At 45.6% G+C, this 17,344-nt stretch overlaps 1 protein-coding gene across 7 annotated transcripts in view; it reads left to right on the top strand.

Moving 5' to 3' along the window:
- Positions 1 to 17,344, top strand: part of arhgap23a (Rho GTPase activating protein 23a) — a 76,335-nt gene that overhangs the window by 25,510 nt on the left and 33,481 nt on the right. For 4 of the 7 annotated variants that reach the window (XM_030056951.1, XM_030056952.1, XM_030056953.1 and 1 more), the window contains exon 1: positions 14,222 to 15,092. The exons of 2 other annotated variants lie outside the window; for them this stretch is intronic. In XM_030056951.1, the coding sequence (XP_029912811.1) occupies positions 14,841 to 15,092 (252 nt within the window). In that variant the 5' untranslated portion in view covers positions 14,222 to 14,840. Of the gene's footprint in view, positions 1 to 13,045; positions 13,115 to 14,221; positions 15,093 to 17,344 lie in introns of those variants that run through there. One more of the 7 variants, XM_030056956.1, reaches the window with a different exon arrangement.

A 17,344-nucleotide genomic window follows, 5' to 3' on the forward strand; every position in this document is an offset into this window, starting at 1 on the left:
GATATTAGCCGGAATTAGCGGGATGTTAAAATACGGCGTTCATGCAAATGCAGCCGCTCTGGGCGCGCTGAACTGCTCTCTCTCTCTCTCTCTCGCCTATCTCTCTATCTGTCTCTTTCCTCCTGGCTTCCTGGCTCGATTTCCTCTGTGTGTGTGTGTGTGTGTGTCAGCGTCCTTGTTGTCGAGGTTGTTGTTCCTCGGTCCGTCTCTCCTCCTCCTCCGCCTCCTCCTCATTTTTGTTTTTCCACCCCAATCTTTCACAAATTCCAGTTTTCTTGTTTTCTCCTTTCCCCCCGGTCTGTTTTTATCTCCTTTTTTCCTCCTCGCCCGTGTGCATGCTGCGTCTCTCCCCTCTGTGATTTGACTCGGAGAGGAGCACCGCAGCTATCTGCTTTGATCTCTCCCCTGCTTCCTTCTTTGGTCATCTCCCCTCAGACATCACTGGATACCCACATGTTTCAAGCTGGCGTTTTTGTGTGGCTGTGGGTGTTTTTTTTTTTTTTTTTTCATCAAGCCTTGCCTGAATGTCCACCCATAGACAGTCTAACTCAGCACTTCTTGTTTTGTTGTCCTTGTACTCAGACGTCTCTTGTCTCCAGGTACAAAGCATCAGCCATAAAGACAGATAAGCACAGATTTGTGCCATAAAAGGTCTGTTTGAGAGCGATTCCTCCGCAGGCTGTGGGATAAGTTTGAAGAACACACACACACGCACACATGCAGGCACGCACACATGCACGCACATACACACTCTCCCTCTTTACCAGAGTTTACAGCGCACACTCGAAAATTAACTGGGTGAAGCAGTGTGTTTATATTTATGATCTTCTTTGCTCCAAGCGGCACCAGTGTGCCTTTCATCTAAGCAGCAGAGTGAGACCATATGTGTGTGTGTGACTCCCATGTCAACAGTCACAGTCCTTGGCCGTCTTCCTGTAGGGAATCCTAAACAGAGAGACTAGATAAAGCCTCATTACCGCTTCTGGTCGCAAATCTGACCTTTCTCTTTTTCGCTGGAGTGGAACAAGACATGGCACAGCAGAGGATGGCCGACTCCTCAAGGGGAAACACCTCACCTCGCCCAGCCAGCCCGCCGGCCGGCCGGCCTCCATCTTGTGCCCGCAGAGGATCCTCCCCCCTCCCTGCGGGAAAAGGCCACTAATGCGGAGTGACAGAGGCTAAAGACACAGACAGCGCCGTTGGCATCGGCTTGGCATATGGATCTCGTCATCACATTACACGCGGAAAGGGCAAACCCTTTGGGATGCGTAGAAAACAGTGAAAACACATACACACACACACACACACACACCAGTATCTCTGTCCCCTACAGATGTCCTCCCGTGCTGCCGGGCTGCACCGTCTGCAGTGTAGCAACAGGAAGGAGCGAGCCGTCCTGCTGCAGATGAAACGATACCGAGGCCTGATCCTGCTGTATTCAAAACATGCCCAGGAGGGCCTACAGTATCTGTGTGCCATCTTCATCCTGCTGGGGGAGGAAGAGAGAGAGGGAGCGGGGGGGAGCGGTGTAGGCAATGGCCAGAAATGTTCAGTGTGTAATCTCTGGATCGTCCCGGCTTATCAGTTCCCACAGTGTAAGACGCACAGTTCACGTCCAGACCGGCAGACCCACGCTTTTCAAGTCGCTCAGGCCTGTCTTTGTTTTCTCGGCATCACGTGTGCCGGCGAAGGAAAAACGACAGAATGCATTTGTTATTTTAAGCTTCCAAAGTCTACATTTGAATAGATTAGAAGAATGTGGAGTGTTCAGATTGGGAAGAGATTTAGAGCGCATTCACACTCGGTTTTACGTCCTTCTCAGACACGCGGGGTGGTACGTACGAACGGGGTCATGCAGTCGCTCAAACCACCTTTGGAGGCATTGGGCCACGTAGGATTTGCAGTGTGAATGCTAATGTGCCCCGATGTATCCGTGACAACATCAGAAGACTGCCCGTAACCCCTGTGGACCTTTGGCATGAAGTTCAAGTTTGTTTTGCAGGGAGGTGGTGGTGGTATCTTGTTTTAGTCTAGTCATTTTATGAAAAAATCTAGGACAAATTGCAAGAGAAGCAAACTCAACTGATTTTGGATCCTCAGTTTATCCTGAGTGAGGGGGAAAAGTCCCAAGAAATCCCACTGGTTTAAAGTTTTGAAAATCACCTATTGATGACCACATATTACCAAAAAACACTGTTTTTAACACACAGGGGAAAGGGGTTCAAAATTTTACTTTCAGATATCACTATAAAAATTCACAAGTTGATTACACACACAAAGACAAGAAAAAAAGTCAATTACAAGTTCTTTGAATTATTCTGTTTACACATGCATATCACACATTATCTGATTTGATATGCGCTAATAAGGAATATAAGGAATAAATGCCAGAACAGATATTTAAACAGTGAATTAAAAGGTTACTATATAAATAGTAACCTTTTAATTCACTGTTATATAGTAACCTTTTAATTCAAGGTTACTATATATAGTAACTTTTAATTCACTGTTTAAATGTCTGTTCTGGCATTTATTCCAATTAGCGCATATCAAATCCGATAATGTGTGATATGCATGTGTAAACAGAATAATTCAAAGAACTTGTAATTGACTTTTTTTCTTGTCTTTGTGTGTGCAATCAACTTGTGAATTTTTACAGTGATATCTGAAAGTAAAATTTTGAACCCCTTTCCCCTGTATGTTAAAAACAGTGTTTTTTGGTATTATATGGTCATAAATAGGTGATTTTCAAAACTTTCCACCAATGGGATTCCTTGGGACTTTTTTTCCCCTCACTCAGGACAAACTGAGGATACAAAATCAGTTGAGTTTGCTTCTCTTGCAGTTTGTCCTAGGTTGACCCCAATTTTGGCCTAAAATTACTGGACTATTTGGATAATGCAAAAAAATATAGAGGTTGGGGCACGGCTGCTTCGTGAATGCATCAGGGATAAGAAAAAGATGGATGGAGAATATTGGGAAGAGAGTGACAGCATCGAATATAGCATTGAGGAGGAAGAAGAGACGGGTGGAAGTCGGAGTAAAGTACAGGGGACTCAAAGTAAGAAACGAAAGGAGAGAGATAATTCTGACAAATCTGAGGTTGATCACCGGACGTCAATGGAGATGCACTGGCGATGATGCCATGTGATGCGTCTCCGATCACCTGAGATGGTTGTTATAACCAAGTCTGAACAGGGCCTTTTTTTTAAATTGGCCAGGAGCAGATTCATGCTGTAGATGTTCATGTGGGCTGTGTGTTTATTCCCCCCGTGGCACCGTCTGTGTGGTGTCTTCTGCAGCACTTAAAGAGGGTCACTGTGAGCCTGCAGAGTCATGAGTGTGCAGATGGAAAACGGTGACCTGAGAACGAAAGGCAGGACGTGCTAGAGGATCACCGGCAGGTATGAAACCTCCACCTTTGAAATGTCAGAACTGCCGACAGAAAACGAGTCGTCGAGTCGTGTTTTCCCCGCTCCGCTTCATCGAGTTGTATAAAGACGTTGCGGCCATGTTCGAGAGTATATGAGGACATGTACCAGAAGCGCTCAGTTTTCCTCAGATGTTTTCATGTCCCACACTCCCAAATAGGCACACCACAGATATCCACTTGATTAAATTTTGTCCCAAGAGGATATTTTTGTTGTTGATTTAGTACCGAATTACACAAGCCTTCTGCGCTGAATGTGCGGAGGACAGTGGTCAGAGTGAAACCTATGATTAGAACGGTTATTCTTACAGATCCTCTAATTGGGGTCATTTCCAGTCAATTAAATTAGAGTGAAATTAAACGACGCCTGGTTGTGCTGGCCGCTCCCTCACGGATAGTTGGGCGTCCCCAGACCCCACTTTGAGAGCCGCTGGACCGCATGATCCTGTCAGTGTGAGCCGAGCAGAGTGAAGGACTTTCTCCAGCTCGGCGTGAGCGTTGGTGCATGGTAGGAATGTGGAAACCAGATGACCTCAAATGGAAACTCCAGGAGTGTTGGAGGCAGGCGGGAAGGCCATCTCGCTTGCCCTATTAAACACTCAGACTCTGTTCACTCCCTTTTTCTCTCTCCCTGGTTCTCTCTCTCCATCAGTGAGTCCCCCCATCCTGGCTCAGTATTGGCTCCACCACACCCAGCCGTTGGACCGCCGCCTGGTGCTGGGCCCATCGGCCGAGATGCGCCCTTGGGTCTAGTTCCAGCCAGTGCCGGCTCTAGCCAGCGCAGCCAAGGGGAACAATGACGTCATCCTCAAGTCTCAAAGTTATAATTTTCATCTGTTAATTACACAGAGGCCGTGATGGGCTAAATATACGCATCTGGGCCTGCGGGGGGGGGAGGGACGCAGGGAAGCTTGAGGGGCTCCAAGTATTGCAGTCCTCTGCCCAGACAAGGCTGGGGGGTGGAGAGGGACAAGGAGCCTGCTGGAGCCCTGCGGTTTTCTGGAGCTCCGCACCGCCGAGGGCTGCTTCTGAAAACAACCGGGAAAGCAAGAGGGGAAGAATGAGAGAAAGAAAAGAGGAAAGAGGGAAGAGGGGGGTGGGCTCTTATTGCAGCAGAGCTCAGACGTGACGCTCTGATTGCTCCCAGCGGTTGTGGTCAGTATGGAAGAGAGGAGGGGGATACAGTGCGAGGGGAGGGGGGTTTTTTAGCTCTTTGCCAGATGTCGTCATTGGCCGCGATGTTGCTAAGGCCCTATGGTATAGGGTATACACGCAGGGAGACAGATGTCTCTGCCCAAAAAAGTACAGCCTGGGGTTATCTGACAAAACCCAGCCGCTGCCTCATGGTGGCAAACCACTGTTAAAAAAGGCAGGATGTGGCTGTTGGAAGCTTTTGTAGAGGTCTTGGTGTATATTCTTGGAGTTGTTCATTCCATCTCCACCTCCTCGTCCATGTTTTTGGCAAAGGCCGAGGACAGCTACACAACTGAACAAACTGTAGCAAGGCTGGATATCACATTTAATGAATGGCATCAGTATTTTTTTTTATGTTTTATTTGTGGTATTTGAGGTGGACACACTTGGTGACCCATTTGCCAAACTCACACTACTGTAACATGAAAGCAAAAGAAATATGAAGCATTTTTTCCTCCCAGACTTCCTGTATTTTAGCAGCTGACTGACTCACACAGGAGTACTTTAAAGCTTCAGATAAAGTTTTTCAAAGATTGTTCCTGACATCCCAGCTTCAAATCAAAATTTAGAAAGAATCCTGACGCTGGATTTGAAGGTGCAAGAGACTAAAGTCCTCAACCACCTCACCAATTTGAAAGTAGCACGCGCTCTTTCTGATCTGGAGACTGTCTCGATACACAAATCGCGGCTGTAATCGGCCTGAATGACCCTGATGCCGATCTTGTCCTGCGGGGGTTTCTAGAGCTTAGAGCAGAGGCGTATCGCTGGTTGCCATGGCGACGGGCGGCGTGGAGGTGATGGGTGAGCACGATTGCTTTGAGTGTCATGATGAAGTGTGTCACGGTCGCCCCAGAGATAAGAGGCAGCGGCGGCGGCACCAGGCCAGTGCAATATCAAGGGCAGGAGTTGCAGCTCATGTGGAAAAAAAAAAAAACAAAAAACAACAAGAGCACGTGAGGTGGAGGAATCCTAAACGCTCATGTTGGAAGCACTTTTAAGAGCCGAATTGTTTTTCACAGTGGAGTAAAAAAAAAAAGTGAGTGTGGATTTGTCTCATGCATTTCTACGTGAGGTAGTTCCTCATCTCAACGTTGGCCAGAGCCTCTCCAGCAGAGGAGACACTCCCTTCTAAGTAGGTTAAAGTAGACTTCAATCTCTCCACTTAGAGCCTGGTCTGCTGGGACAAGCCGAGTGTGTATGTGTGTGTCCGGCCTTAGCTCTCACTTTACCCACCAGCCCCTCTCTCTCTCTGTGTGTCTCTCTTGCATCACCCTCACTGTTGTGTGTAGTAATCGAATGATGGCACACAGTGCAACCAGCCAGTTTGTGTGATGTTGAATTGTTGCTCAGACAACGACTGGAGTTAACAAAGCCGGTGGATAAAAAGAAAGCTAGTGGACTGAATTGAACCGGGCACCATCTACCTGATGTTGTCTGATCCGTCCACCTTATTAGTAGTTCGCTGCAGCTGATCCAGTATTATTACTGGTGTTGTTTAAAATGAAAAATGCTATTTATTCTCAACTGTTCTATTCAAAGTTGACATTTTATGAAAGTAAGGGGACAATATATACTAGGCAAAAAAAGTTCTGCACCGCTTTTTCAGTCTATAATTCTCCCCTTTATTTATACCCAATAGTGTTGTATCTTATACCGTTGTAAAGCCTGATTCGTCCTCTTTCCAGTGAGATACAACTTGTAAGGATCCTGCATTTCTGGAATGAGTGACACCGGTGATTGTGTGGGAAGCGACCAATTTTTTTTTTTTTTTTGACAAAATCCCCTGCAGTATTTTTTCAGTTGATCATTTCTCCCATTTAACAATACCGATTGGTGTTGTCTTTTATACCGTTAGAAAGCCTGATTAGCCCCCTTTTCAATGAGAAATAAGTTGTAAGGATTGTCAATCGATTGGTATGACCAACATGGCTAAACATGTTGGTCCTGGTATACAGAACTTTTTTTGCCTAGTTTATATGAGTACCTAGACTATATCTACTGTGAATACCTGTGGTGAGCCTCAAAAAAGTCAGAAATCAGTTAAAGTTCATTTCACAAAGGAGCCATTATCAAACCAGCCTCATGAACTGTCTCATTTAAGTAAAGTCATCTTTAACTGATAACTTTTCACCCCAATAACTATACAATTCAATATCTCTATATCATGATTGGACATCGTGCTGGTATTGTCCTAAGGAGCTGCTAACAGAAGTAATTTCCACGAATACGGCCACAGTCTCATAATTTCCCCACTGATTCCAGGAAACACAAACAACAAAACTACTTGTACCGAGTCCTCCGGCTTGCCATGCTAATCTGCTTTGTCTGGAGGCAGACTAGAAAGGAAGCGGGCAGGAGGCAGGCATCGATAGAGTCCGCTGTCTTTATATTTTATGGACTAACTTTGGGAGTCAATACGTTCGGGGGAAACAGTTCACTTACAACAGATTTACCCCCCACAGCCACACACACGCATGCATACACGCACCCACCGGTCTAATGGTATTTAATTATTCAGCAACATACCAATGCTCCATTTCATGTGACCTACACATGCATGGTCGCAAATATGTGTTAATCATCCACTCCTTTAGCATCAGTGTGTTGCACTTCATTAGAGTCAGTGAGAGAATTCCCATCGCCGAGGTCGTCTGAGCTTAGGCGATACATTGGAAGAGAGTGGCGCTAATTAGTGTGTATCGGAGTGTGAGTAAATGCATCTGTGTGTGTTTGCTGCTGGGTGCTGGGTGCATGTGTCATTACTACAAAAGCTTGAGTGTGCAAAACCTGCTTTTTTTTTTTTTTTTTTTACTCTTCCCACCATCTGCTCTCTCCAACTTCCTGACTCTTGTTTCTGCTTTAGATCACTCTCTGCCCTCATTTTTATCCTCAGTAAGTTTTTCCCCCTGGTGTTCGCTTTCCAACATCTGTTAACCCCCCTATCTCTCTCTCTCTCTCTCTCTCTCCCTCTCTCTCTCTCTCTCTCTTTTGCCTGCGTAGTCACTGGCTGAGTGGCCGGCTGACTCATGTATCCCACATTCCCTTATGGCATATGTTAGTGTGATGGACGCACAACGAAAGGACTGCTGGACACACCCACGCTCAGCGATCTGATTGACGTCCCAGCTCAGCCAATCGTCTTTTACTTGTGTTTTTAACCCCCTACTTGTGCCGTTTTGTCTCAGCCAGCTGTGCAATATGAATCAACACACTGTATATAACATATATGTGGTCATGCAGGCATTTAATGTGCGTCAGTGTGCGGCATTTGAGTGCGGGGGTGACGAAAGGTGAATGGATAGCAGATTTGTTTGGGAATGTCTGGGTCAGGCTCGCTTGTTTCCACGCTGATGGAACTCACATGGTCCGATCTCACATGATTGCACCGACAACGCAGTCACACACATACACTTGCACATCAGCAACAGGCACATAAAGAATGCATGCATAATGTGTTGACGTTCCTGAGGAGGAATACACGGTGAGGGCAAAATCAGATATCACAGTGATATCTTTGACTAAATAACTCCATGTCAATATTGCAGGGATGACTGCTGGTGCTGTCATAAGAGGAAAAGTATAGAGGGAAGATGATAGTGAGCAGGGGGGAAAAGTCCACCCAATATTTATAAATTATAATATATATTATAATTTATAAAATAAATAAATAAATATATTATTATATAAATACATATAATAATATAATATATAATGTTAAAATATATAATATATTAAAATAATTAAAATAATAATAAAATATATTTAAATATATTATTATATAATATATAATAATAAAATATATATAATAATATATATTACTTTGGCACCTCTCTTGACCCCCTGATCCCCCGCTAAATGTGTCCCCCCAATGTCTAAGGGAAATTTGCGCCGCTGATTTAACACAATGAGATTTTTGTGAACAGTCATTACTGATGTGGATATGATGACCGAGCAGGTAGAGGCAAATAAGAGAACAGCTACAGCAGTCTAATAAGTTCAGAAATCTGCATCACTTTGCTGTAATGCTGCTTTTAACAACAGGAAGTGATATTGACAGTGATGTTGATGTCAATATATCACATTGCCTCAGGTAAGCTGTAATCCTTGTGCAGTCCTTGTGCTTCAAGTGTGCATGAAAGAAGTGTGTGTTGTTGTTGTTGTTGTTGTTGTTGTATCCCTAATGGCCGTGGAGGGACAGACCACCCAGCTCCACTCAGCTGTGGGTCAATGGGGGTGTAGGGAGGAGATTGTGTGTGTGTATGTGAGTGAGTGTGTGTGTCTGCGGGAGGGGTGAGTGGGCATTTCGTCTCCAACCCCACCTGCTCCCATCTCCTGACTTCCCAACATGCTTTCCACCTTTAAAAACCCACAACAGGTGTGACCTCACTGATCTCCTGCCAAGGTTTCCCACCGTGACTCTGATGCTAACCGTTACGAGGTGACACGAGACAGATATCGACTTCTAGGTCAGCGCTTTGTGCCTCTATCTCATCACACACACACACACACACACACATCCTACACCAGCCGTTACAGTAAACTGTGTATGAGGTCTCCACCCTGTGCTCTGTCCCCTGTGTCCCAGTGCCCTCTGGGTTTTCTCCTCCACCTTTCTGTTGCTACACCACATGTTGTAGCTGCCCTCTAGTGGCCAGAGGTTGTATCTACACTCTGTAGGCAGCTGCATAGCCTATAGGCTCTGTGGCATGGGGATTTACCAGAGATTAAAGTTAAAATTAACCTGCTTAAAAGAGCCATGTCCCTTTTTCACCCATGCGCCTGCATTTGTAGAACTCACTTGGACAGATTACCGCTAATGTCTGTCTAGACGGAGGTATGCTATCTAATGAATCTGCCGGCCCAGGAGCAAGCATCCCTGCATCACTTCATCCCTGTATCTTCACATCGTGCATATTTTTCTGGCACGTTTGGTATCATTCATTGGTTCGCTTTGTATCAGCAGTGCGATGATGTTTGCATAGTTCATGTGATTGCAAACCAGATTTGAATAGGAGTGTCATGGTTGAATTGACCCATGGCTTGGTGTGTATTGCGTTTTTTTTTTATGGGTCATGATTTAGTTTTGGTTCGGTTTATGTTGTACATTAGAGAGAAAAAAAAAACAAAACACAAACACTTCTAATGTTCCTTGTATTTTGTCTTATTTGTAAAAATAAGATTAGTCTACTTACACTATTTAATTGTGTGTTTATATGGCTCGCGTACTGTGAATGTGTTTGTAACACTGCATTTTTCATCTCCCACTTCAAAATATAATGAACACTTGCAGTCAGATAACTTTAAATTTATAATTAAATTAAATGTATAAGGTGTGTTGTGTGTTGAACTTTTTTTTTTTTTTTTTTTTTCACAGTTGAGTTTTATAGCTCTAGATTTGAATGATGTATGATATCCCACACTTTTTGTCAGGAGAGTTACAGGATCATTTCAGTGTTTCATTCACCAGTAGGGGACAGAATACACACTCTGAGACTGTCTGGCATGTGTTCAGTTGACTGAAGTGAAGTGAATTGACAGGAATGTCTGAACGCCTGACTCAAGTCCTCGTGTCCTCTCTCACCTGAGCCCAGTCCCCTCTCTCTGGCGTTGGCGTGCCCGTGTTTAACTCCCCCTGCGTGGCGCCTTGTTTCGAGCAGCGGACCCCGACCGTGACGGCCCGCGGCCTGTCCTTCAGTGACCTCACATCCCCCTTTTCTGAACTGTCACAGTCTGTGTTTAGTGAAAACACACCATGGTTGTGTCTGCGCCCTGGTCACACGAACTATAAGGCTCTTTGTCCCGAAACTCTCTTTGATGTGCACTTCCCATTCCTCCCACAGCCACGGCACTGACTTACATCTCATTTCTTCATCTTGGATCTCTGTGTTTTAGCATGTAGGCGAAGGGAGGAGGAGAAGGATCTTTGTTTTGTCTGGCAGACCAGCAGCTGTGGTAAAAAGGGGTGGAAAAGGGCCCTGTGCCTCCATGTGCTCGTGTTAATCTGTTGGCCTGTGGTGGTGTTATGAGTATAAAGGGGATTAAAACATATCACCAAACTAATCTGTCCATTACACTGACAACCATGCTCTGCTCTATCCTGCTTTACCATCACACCACCCGGCTTCACCCCTTTCACTTCCCTTCCAGTGATGTTTGTTATCATAGGGTGAGCGACCGGGTCGAGGGTGAGGGCGCGAGGCGGGAGGCAACGAGGCGTCTCTCCTCAGAGATTAGCGGCGCGTGTCAGCCTTTGATTTCCGGACTTGTAGAGCTGCACGCTGGCAGGTGATCCCGCTGATAAAAATCACTAATATAAAGTCTTTGCTGTCTCTCGGGGATGTTTCCCTGGCAATGAGTTTGGTAATGCCCCCCGTAATGTGCATTGGCTCACATCCAGTCTGTGCAGACGGTGGATGTTGACCCTGTGTGCCTGCACGGGCATGCTCCAGCTCAAACAGTATACAGTGTGGGTCACCGGTGGGAGTGGTGCTATTGTAACAACTCTTCATGTGTGACCGTGTGTGCTCCGTGTAAACTGTAACTCAACGCCCGTGTCCTCGGCGCTCTTTTGTTACCTTTGTTTTTTCCCCCCTCTCTTCACGCCCGTCCTCCTCTTTTCTGTAAATGCCTCCACGGTTCATGAAAAAGAAAGGGAGATGGAGGGAGAGACACAGCCGGCCAGACAGAGATCCTTTGTTGCCAAATTAGGCTTCACTCTGTCGCTGCCAAAACTAACTGTTACTGTGAAAAATGTGATATGAAATCTCCCCTCAGTGCTGCCTCTGTGAAATGGAGCGCTTGGTGTATTTTCATTCATTTTTTTACCCCCCATCTCTGGCTGTTGACCAGAGGTGCGTTATGATCCATCGGCTACACGATGCACTGGCAGTCGTCTGCGATTTCCTCACATGGGTGTGGTCTTCTTTGACGTCTCCTCTCCTGGACGGAGAATTGGACGTCCTCCTGCCTTCAGTCCTTCAGTCCTTCAGTGATCGGTTCACCTCCCCGCAGGGCGGTTCCGCCTGGCAGTGTGTCGAACACAAACCACAGACGGAATTGAACCCCCCACAGCCACAGCCTACCAACTTTACGAGAACCCTAATTACATAGCTTAGTGTATTTATACTCATCTGTGACTCAATGGGACATACTGTGATTGTGTGTGTGTGTGTGTGTGTGTGTGTGTTTGTGTGTGTGTGCATTGAAGGAGCCTTCACACACACAGATGGTGTGCGTGTGATTGTGTGTGTGTGTATTAGTGAAAGCTCATCTTGATTCAGTAAACTACTCTGAGCAGGAATGTAGTGGCGGATAAACCAGGATAATCCCAGGTTACTCACCTTTTATCTGCAGAACAAAGGTCACCTACCTTCTTTTGGCCAACCATACATCGTTATGACATAAAGTTATAGTATTCAGCATCAAACTGATATCATGATCTTTTAAGTGTCTTTGAAGGAAAGAAAACCCACAAAGTAATTCTTTTTTTCTGAAAATATAACTGATTTTTTTGGGGCTTGTTGACATATTGATGTTTTAATAATATTGTAGTATAAGCCTCGATATCATTATAATATCGAAATACGGCATAAGATCAGTCTTTTCCTGCTTTTAAAGAATACATTACAGCAAAGAGATGAAATTTTATGAACTTTTTAGACTGTTGTCGCAGTTCTATTGTTTGTCTCTACCTGCTTGGTTATCGTATCCACATCACTAATAGTTGTTTATCAGAAATCTCTCGTGTGTAAATATCTTATGAAAACATTAATAGTCATGACTACCGTACTGTATCAAAATTGATATCAAGGTATTTAGTATGGTTTGCTGATGTATTGATAATATTGATATTGTGCTATAAGAGCAGCTATTATCTGAGACTTTGGATATAATAATGTTGTGATATAGCACAGGTGTTGCATTTTGATGGTTTTTAGTTTTGTGTTTTCCTGGCTTTAAAAGTTGTAATTCCACATCACTAATGATGATTCAGGAAATTTGTTGCTATCACCAGTACAATATCGTCACAATATCGATGTCAGTGTAAGATATTTGTCCATTTGTCCTCCCAGCCCTAATCTCTTTGTAGATTATCATCTGGTTGCATTATTTAAATCTCATTCTGGAGCTAATAGTTTTTTGTTGATCACTTCTTCGCCGACTCGAGCACAAAGTATTCAAACCTGCAGTGTGTGTTGTTGTAGGTGAAGCGCGGTATATCCAGAGGGTACAGTCTGTGTGTGTGTGTGTGTGTGTGTGTGTGTGTGTGTGTGTGTGTGTGTGTGTGTGTGTGTGTGTGTGTGGATGATGGGCCTCCCTGGTCGAGTCGGTACTTGCCCCGGTGTGCAGCAGGTGAAACCAGTCTAACCTCATGGGTAACGGATGTGCGGCGCGCTCGCAGTGATGAGAGGAGCGTCGGCGGAGGAGTCGGTCTGCAACATGGTCACCTGCCTGCCGCTCTCGCACATGCCCTGGACGCCTGGCTGTTTGGTGAGAACGTCGGGGTCACCTCTCTGACTGATTTACTGGCGTGGCGTTTAGGTGTCACAGCGCCGCGCGGCTGGATTCTGCGAATGTGCGTGCGTGCGTGGGCGCGCGTGGTGTGCGAGAGAGCGCACGGGTGGAGCTCAGGTCACATTGACATCCAGCCGTTTTATTTTGAGCGTTTCCAAGCGAGACGGATGCCTGTTGCTCTCTTTTTTTCCCTCTCTCTCTCCTCTCCTCTCCTCTCCTGTCTGCCAGTTTTGTTCCCATTTTGTCTGCTCACTATCATCTCCCCTCTATACTTTTCCTCTTAAGTCATAAGCAAAGACGAAAGAGACAACGGCAGAGAGAGAGAGAGAGAGAGAGAGAGAGAGAAGGAGACAGTGGATCAACAGTGAGGCAAATGTTTTCTTTTCTCTTTGTGTTGGAAATTGGCCTCTTTTCCTTTTTTGTCTCCCCTCCAGCTCCTGAGTGGAGGGGAGGCGGTGGAGGGCTGGAGGTGGGGGTTGGCTTTTTTTTTTTTTTTTTTTTTTTTTTTTTGTGGAGTTTAGTGCAGGGATCACAGCCGTGTCACTGTGTTTGTCTCTTCAAACACACATGCAGCACACGTGCCACCACCGGGCTTCCTCTGCATACACAAACACACACACACCGTGGAGATCTACAGCGGATTTGGCCGGCAGAGATATCTCCATTTGGACGATTAACTCCTTGAGCCCTCGCCTCTGCCCCTCTGCTGCTTGTCCCGGTGATGTCCAGGTTTTTTTGGGGGGGGATTTTGCTGCCGAGTTCCAGTTTACTGTGCAGGGCGCTGTTTGTTTTCTGCTCCTCGGTCGGACCGGTTCACTTGGAGGGACGGACTGGCTGGAATGTTGCTGGAGCTGACTGATTGGAAAAGTGTATAAATAAAGGAGAAAGAGAAAGCAAGACAGTCAAGGAGAAGCAGAGCGAGGGATCAAAAGTTGATGCTTGCTGCGAGAGAGTCGGTTTGGAAAAGAGGCAGGATTAGAGAGAGAGAGAGAGAGAGAGGCAGAAGAAAGAGAGAGAAAGAGACAGAGAGAGAGAGAGAGAGAGAGAGAGAGAGAGAGAGCGAGCAGGGGTGTGGGAGGGAGGAGAGACAGAGGATCCAGCCCCCTGGGACAGTGGTGTGTGTTTTGGGGGGTGGACAGAGTGGCTTTGTAAGCAGAACATCACTGGACACCGCCGGGAGAGACGCTGTCAGTTGTTCTGTGTGTGTGTCTGTAGTGAAACCGGACCTACCTCTGTGCCACCGGTGGCTCCATGCGCCACACTCACTCCTCCATCTGCTAGCCAGGAGTCTGCTCTGCCTTCTGCTTCCTCTGGAATGAACCCCCCTCTGAGAGTGTGAATGTGTGTGAGAGAGTGTGTGTGTGTGTGTGTGTGTGTGTATGTGTTTCAGCCCTTGGAGAGCTAATTCCCTCGGTGTCGTCGGAGGTCAGGGGCGATAGACTGTGATGTGGAACTTGTGGGATTAAAAAATCACGGATACTTTCTGGAGACTTGGCCCGCAGCGGTAATGGAGAGGAGCCAAGGGAAGGGAGGTTTAACTCTGTCGTGTCTGCGGACTTTGACTGAATGACCAGAGGATCCGTGCGCTGCAGTAACACCCGCCGTCGTCTCCTGGCTTGACTGTGTCTGCTGTGTTTTCGTGCCCAAAGCTGCTGCCCAGCCCGGCCGCTCTCGTGTAGGTACCCGGGTGTGTGAGTGCCCCATGTGGGCGGTGAATGATGCGGATCTGAGTGAACGCCGCGCCCCGATGCCTGCTGCTATGCTCCCGTGTTCTGCGCCAGCCGGGTCCGACTGGTGCTTCCAGAACCCGGTGGGGGTGGACTGTAGCTCTCCCGAACCCCGCTGTATCTGGGTGGCGGTGCTCCGTGGGGCCGCGGGCCCCGAGCCAACGCCACCGACACCCCCCGCCATGCCCGTCAGAAGCGGGCACAGCCAGCGCTCTCACCAGCTGAGGGTAAGGAGAGGTCACCCATCATCCCACACTGCAAAAACTCAAAATCTTACCAAGATTATTTGTCTTATTTCAAGCAAAAAATGTCTTATTCCTAGTCAAAATATCTCATTACACTTAAAATAAGACATGATCACCTCAGAAGTAACTTGTTTTTAGACAATTGTCTCTTGTTTCAAGTGAAAATTTGCTTGTTTCATTGGAAAAATTTGTTTCTTGTTTCTAGCTAATTTTCACTTATTTCAAATGAATTTTCACTTTTTCCACTGGCAAATTTTGCCAATGAAACAAGCAAATTGTCTAAAAACAATTTACTTCTGAGGTGATCATGTCTTATTTTAAGTGTAATGAGATATTTTGACTAGAAATAAGACATTTTTGACTTGAAATAAGACAAATAATCTTGGTAAGATTTTGCGTTTTTGCATTTGCCTGTTTGCCTCTGTCCAAGACATGAACTGTCCCAGTTACAAGACCTTTAACAACTTTCCTGTGCTCATTGATTAAGGTTACTTTAGAAAATGTTATTATTCCAAGAGAATCTTTCTCCTTTTATGGTCCGCATTAAACGTGTTAGGTGTTTTACATGGATGCAAAGTGAAGTAATCTGACAAGGCGTGTTTTTTTTTTATGTATAACCAAGTGATCAGAATCAAACATGACATGCCTGGTTGAATAATCATGCATTTTATATGCCAAAGACAAATATGCATTGTGTGCTGCACCCCAAGTTTCCATTTCTGCAGTTCTTTTGAATTAAAAAGCACGCTCAGCAGAATATAGTTATGCAATCGTTATGTGGGATTATGTATATGCAAGCCGTAGTTCGATTTTTGAATCTTTCAGTGAATCCAAGCAGAAAATTGTATCGCCTGCAGACCAGTTCAGTTTTGCACTCACGTTGTTTAAAACTTTACAGGAAGCTCCATGACGTCACTTACTGCACTGTGAAAAGACCGAGCACAGAGAGATCCAAACTAAGAAAATAGCCAGTTTAAACATTTTTCTTTCTTAATACTTAATATTGTCCTATATAGCGGGACAATTCGGAATGGGCTGCAAAAAAAAAAATTCTGGGCACCTATAGTCTGCCTGAGGTAGTTGTTATGATCAGGTTAGTATTCTGATTATTAATAGATTTTAGGGCTTGTTGCATCCTTCATAAAAATCTCAAATTCTCCTGTTTGATGGGAAATATTTGAGAGAAATTGAAGCTGAGATGCCTGTTCTTCCATTAGACGCCGACTCTCCATGTATTCGTTGGTGTGTTAGTAAATAAAGGTGGGTTGGCTGTGACTTCCAGTGAAGAATCACCATAAGGCAAACAACCACCATCGTATTTAAAAAAAAAAAAAAAAAAGAAAAAATGGAGGTGTGTTTACCCTCCACTCCATCCCTGCGTCTGTTTTTCAGTGCCAGTGCTTCGAGGAATGTCGGGCTGAGGCAGCGATCATTAACGAGCTCCTCCAGTTGACTCGCGTTTTCCTCTGTGGATATTTGTGGCGTATTGACTCTTTGTTCCTCGGAGGGCTTTTTAATTAGTGTCTAAAGACAGATGAAGGGGGCTGTTAAGTGCCACTTTGAGACAGGTTGTGTGTGTGTGTGTGTGTGTGTGTGTGTGTGTGTGTGTGTGGGGGGGGGGGGGGGGGGGGGGGGGGGGGCGAGATGAGGGAGTGCGTGGATTGTGCATATCCCTCTTTACCCCGTAACTTGGCAGTGCTCCCACATATGCATGTCATTTTAGTGCGTGTTTACGAGGCTTGTTAGTTCTGTTTTTTTTCTCTCTTTTTTTCTCTCTCTCTCTCTCTTTGCCACCACCCCTGTTTCTTTCACTCATTGACACAGTGAAGAAATGCCAAAATCAGGAATGTGAGTGTGGGGGGAAGGAGTGAGATACAGTCGGCAGTACGGACACAGCTGGGGCAAACATACACACACAGTACACAGATTTTTTTTCCCCCCTCAGTTAGGGAAGGTGTGTTTGTTCCAGAGACAGACAGAGGGACTTAAGTTGGAAGTGAGAGACAATGGCAGCATGGTGGTTAGCAGCCATCATTCATGACTGATGGTGCAACTTGAGTAAAGTTACTCAATGTGTTGCGGCACAAACACTCATCCACACGTGTGTTTGTGCTGTAGGCTGATTTTCCAACGTTTCATTCATTTAAATGCAGTGATAACCAAAAACTCAAAATCTTACCAAGAATATTTGTCTTATTTCAAGTTAAAATGTCTTATTTCTAGTCAAATATCTC

This window comes from Myripristis murdjan, chromosome 8, assembly GCF_902150065.1.
Source record: "Myripristis murdjan chromosome 8, fMyrMur1.1, whole genome shotgun sequence".
NCBI classification, from domain to species: domain Eukaryota; kingdom Metazoa; phylum Chordata; class Actinopteri; order Holocentriformes; family Holocentridae; genus Myripristis; species Myripristis murdjan.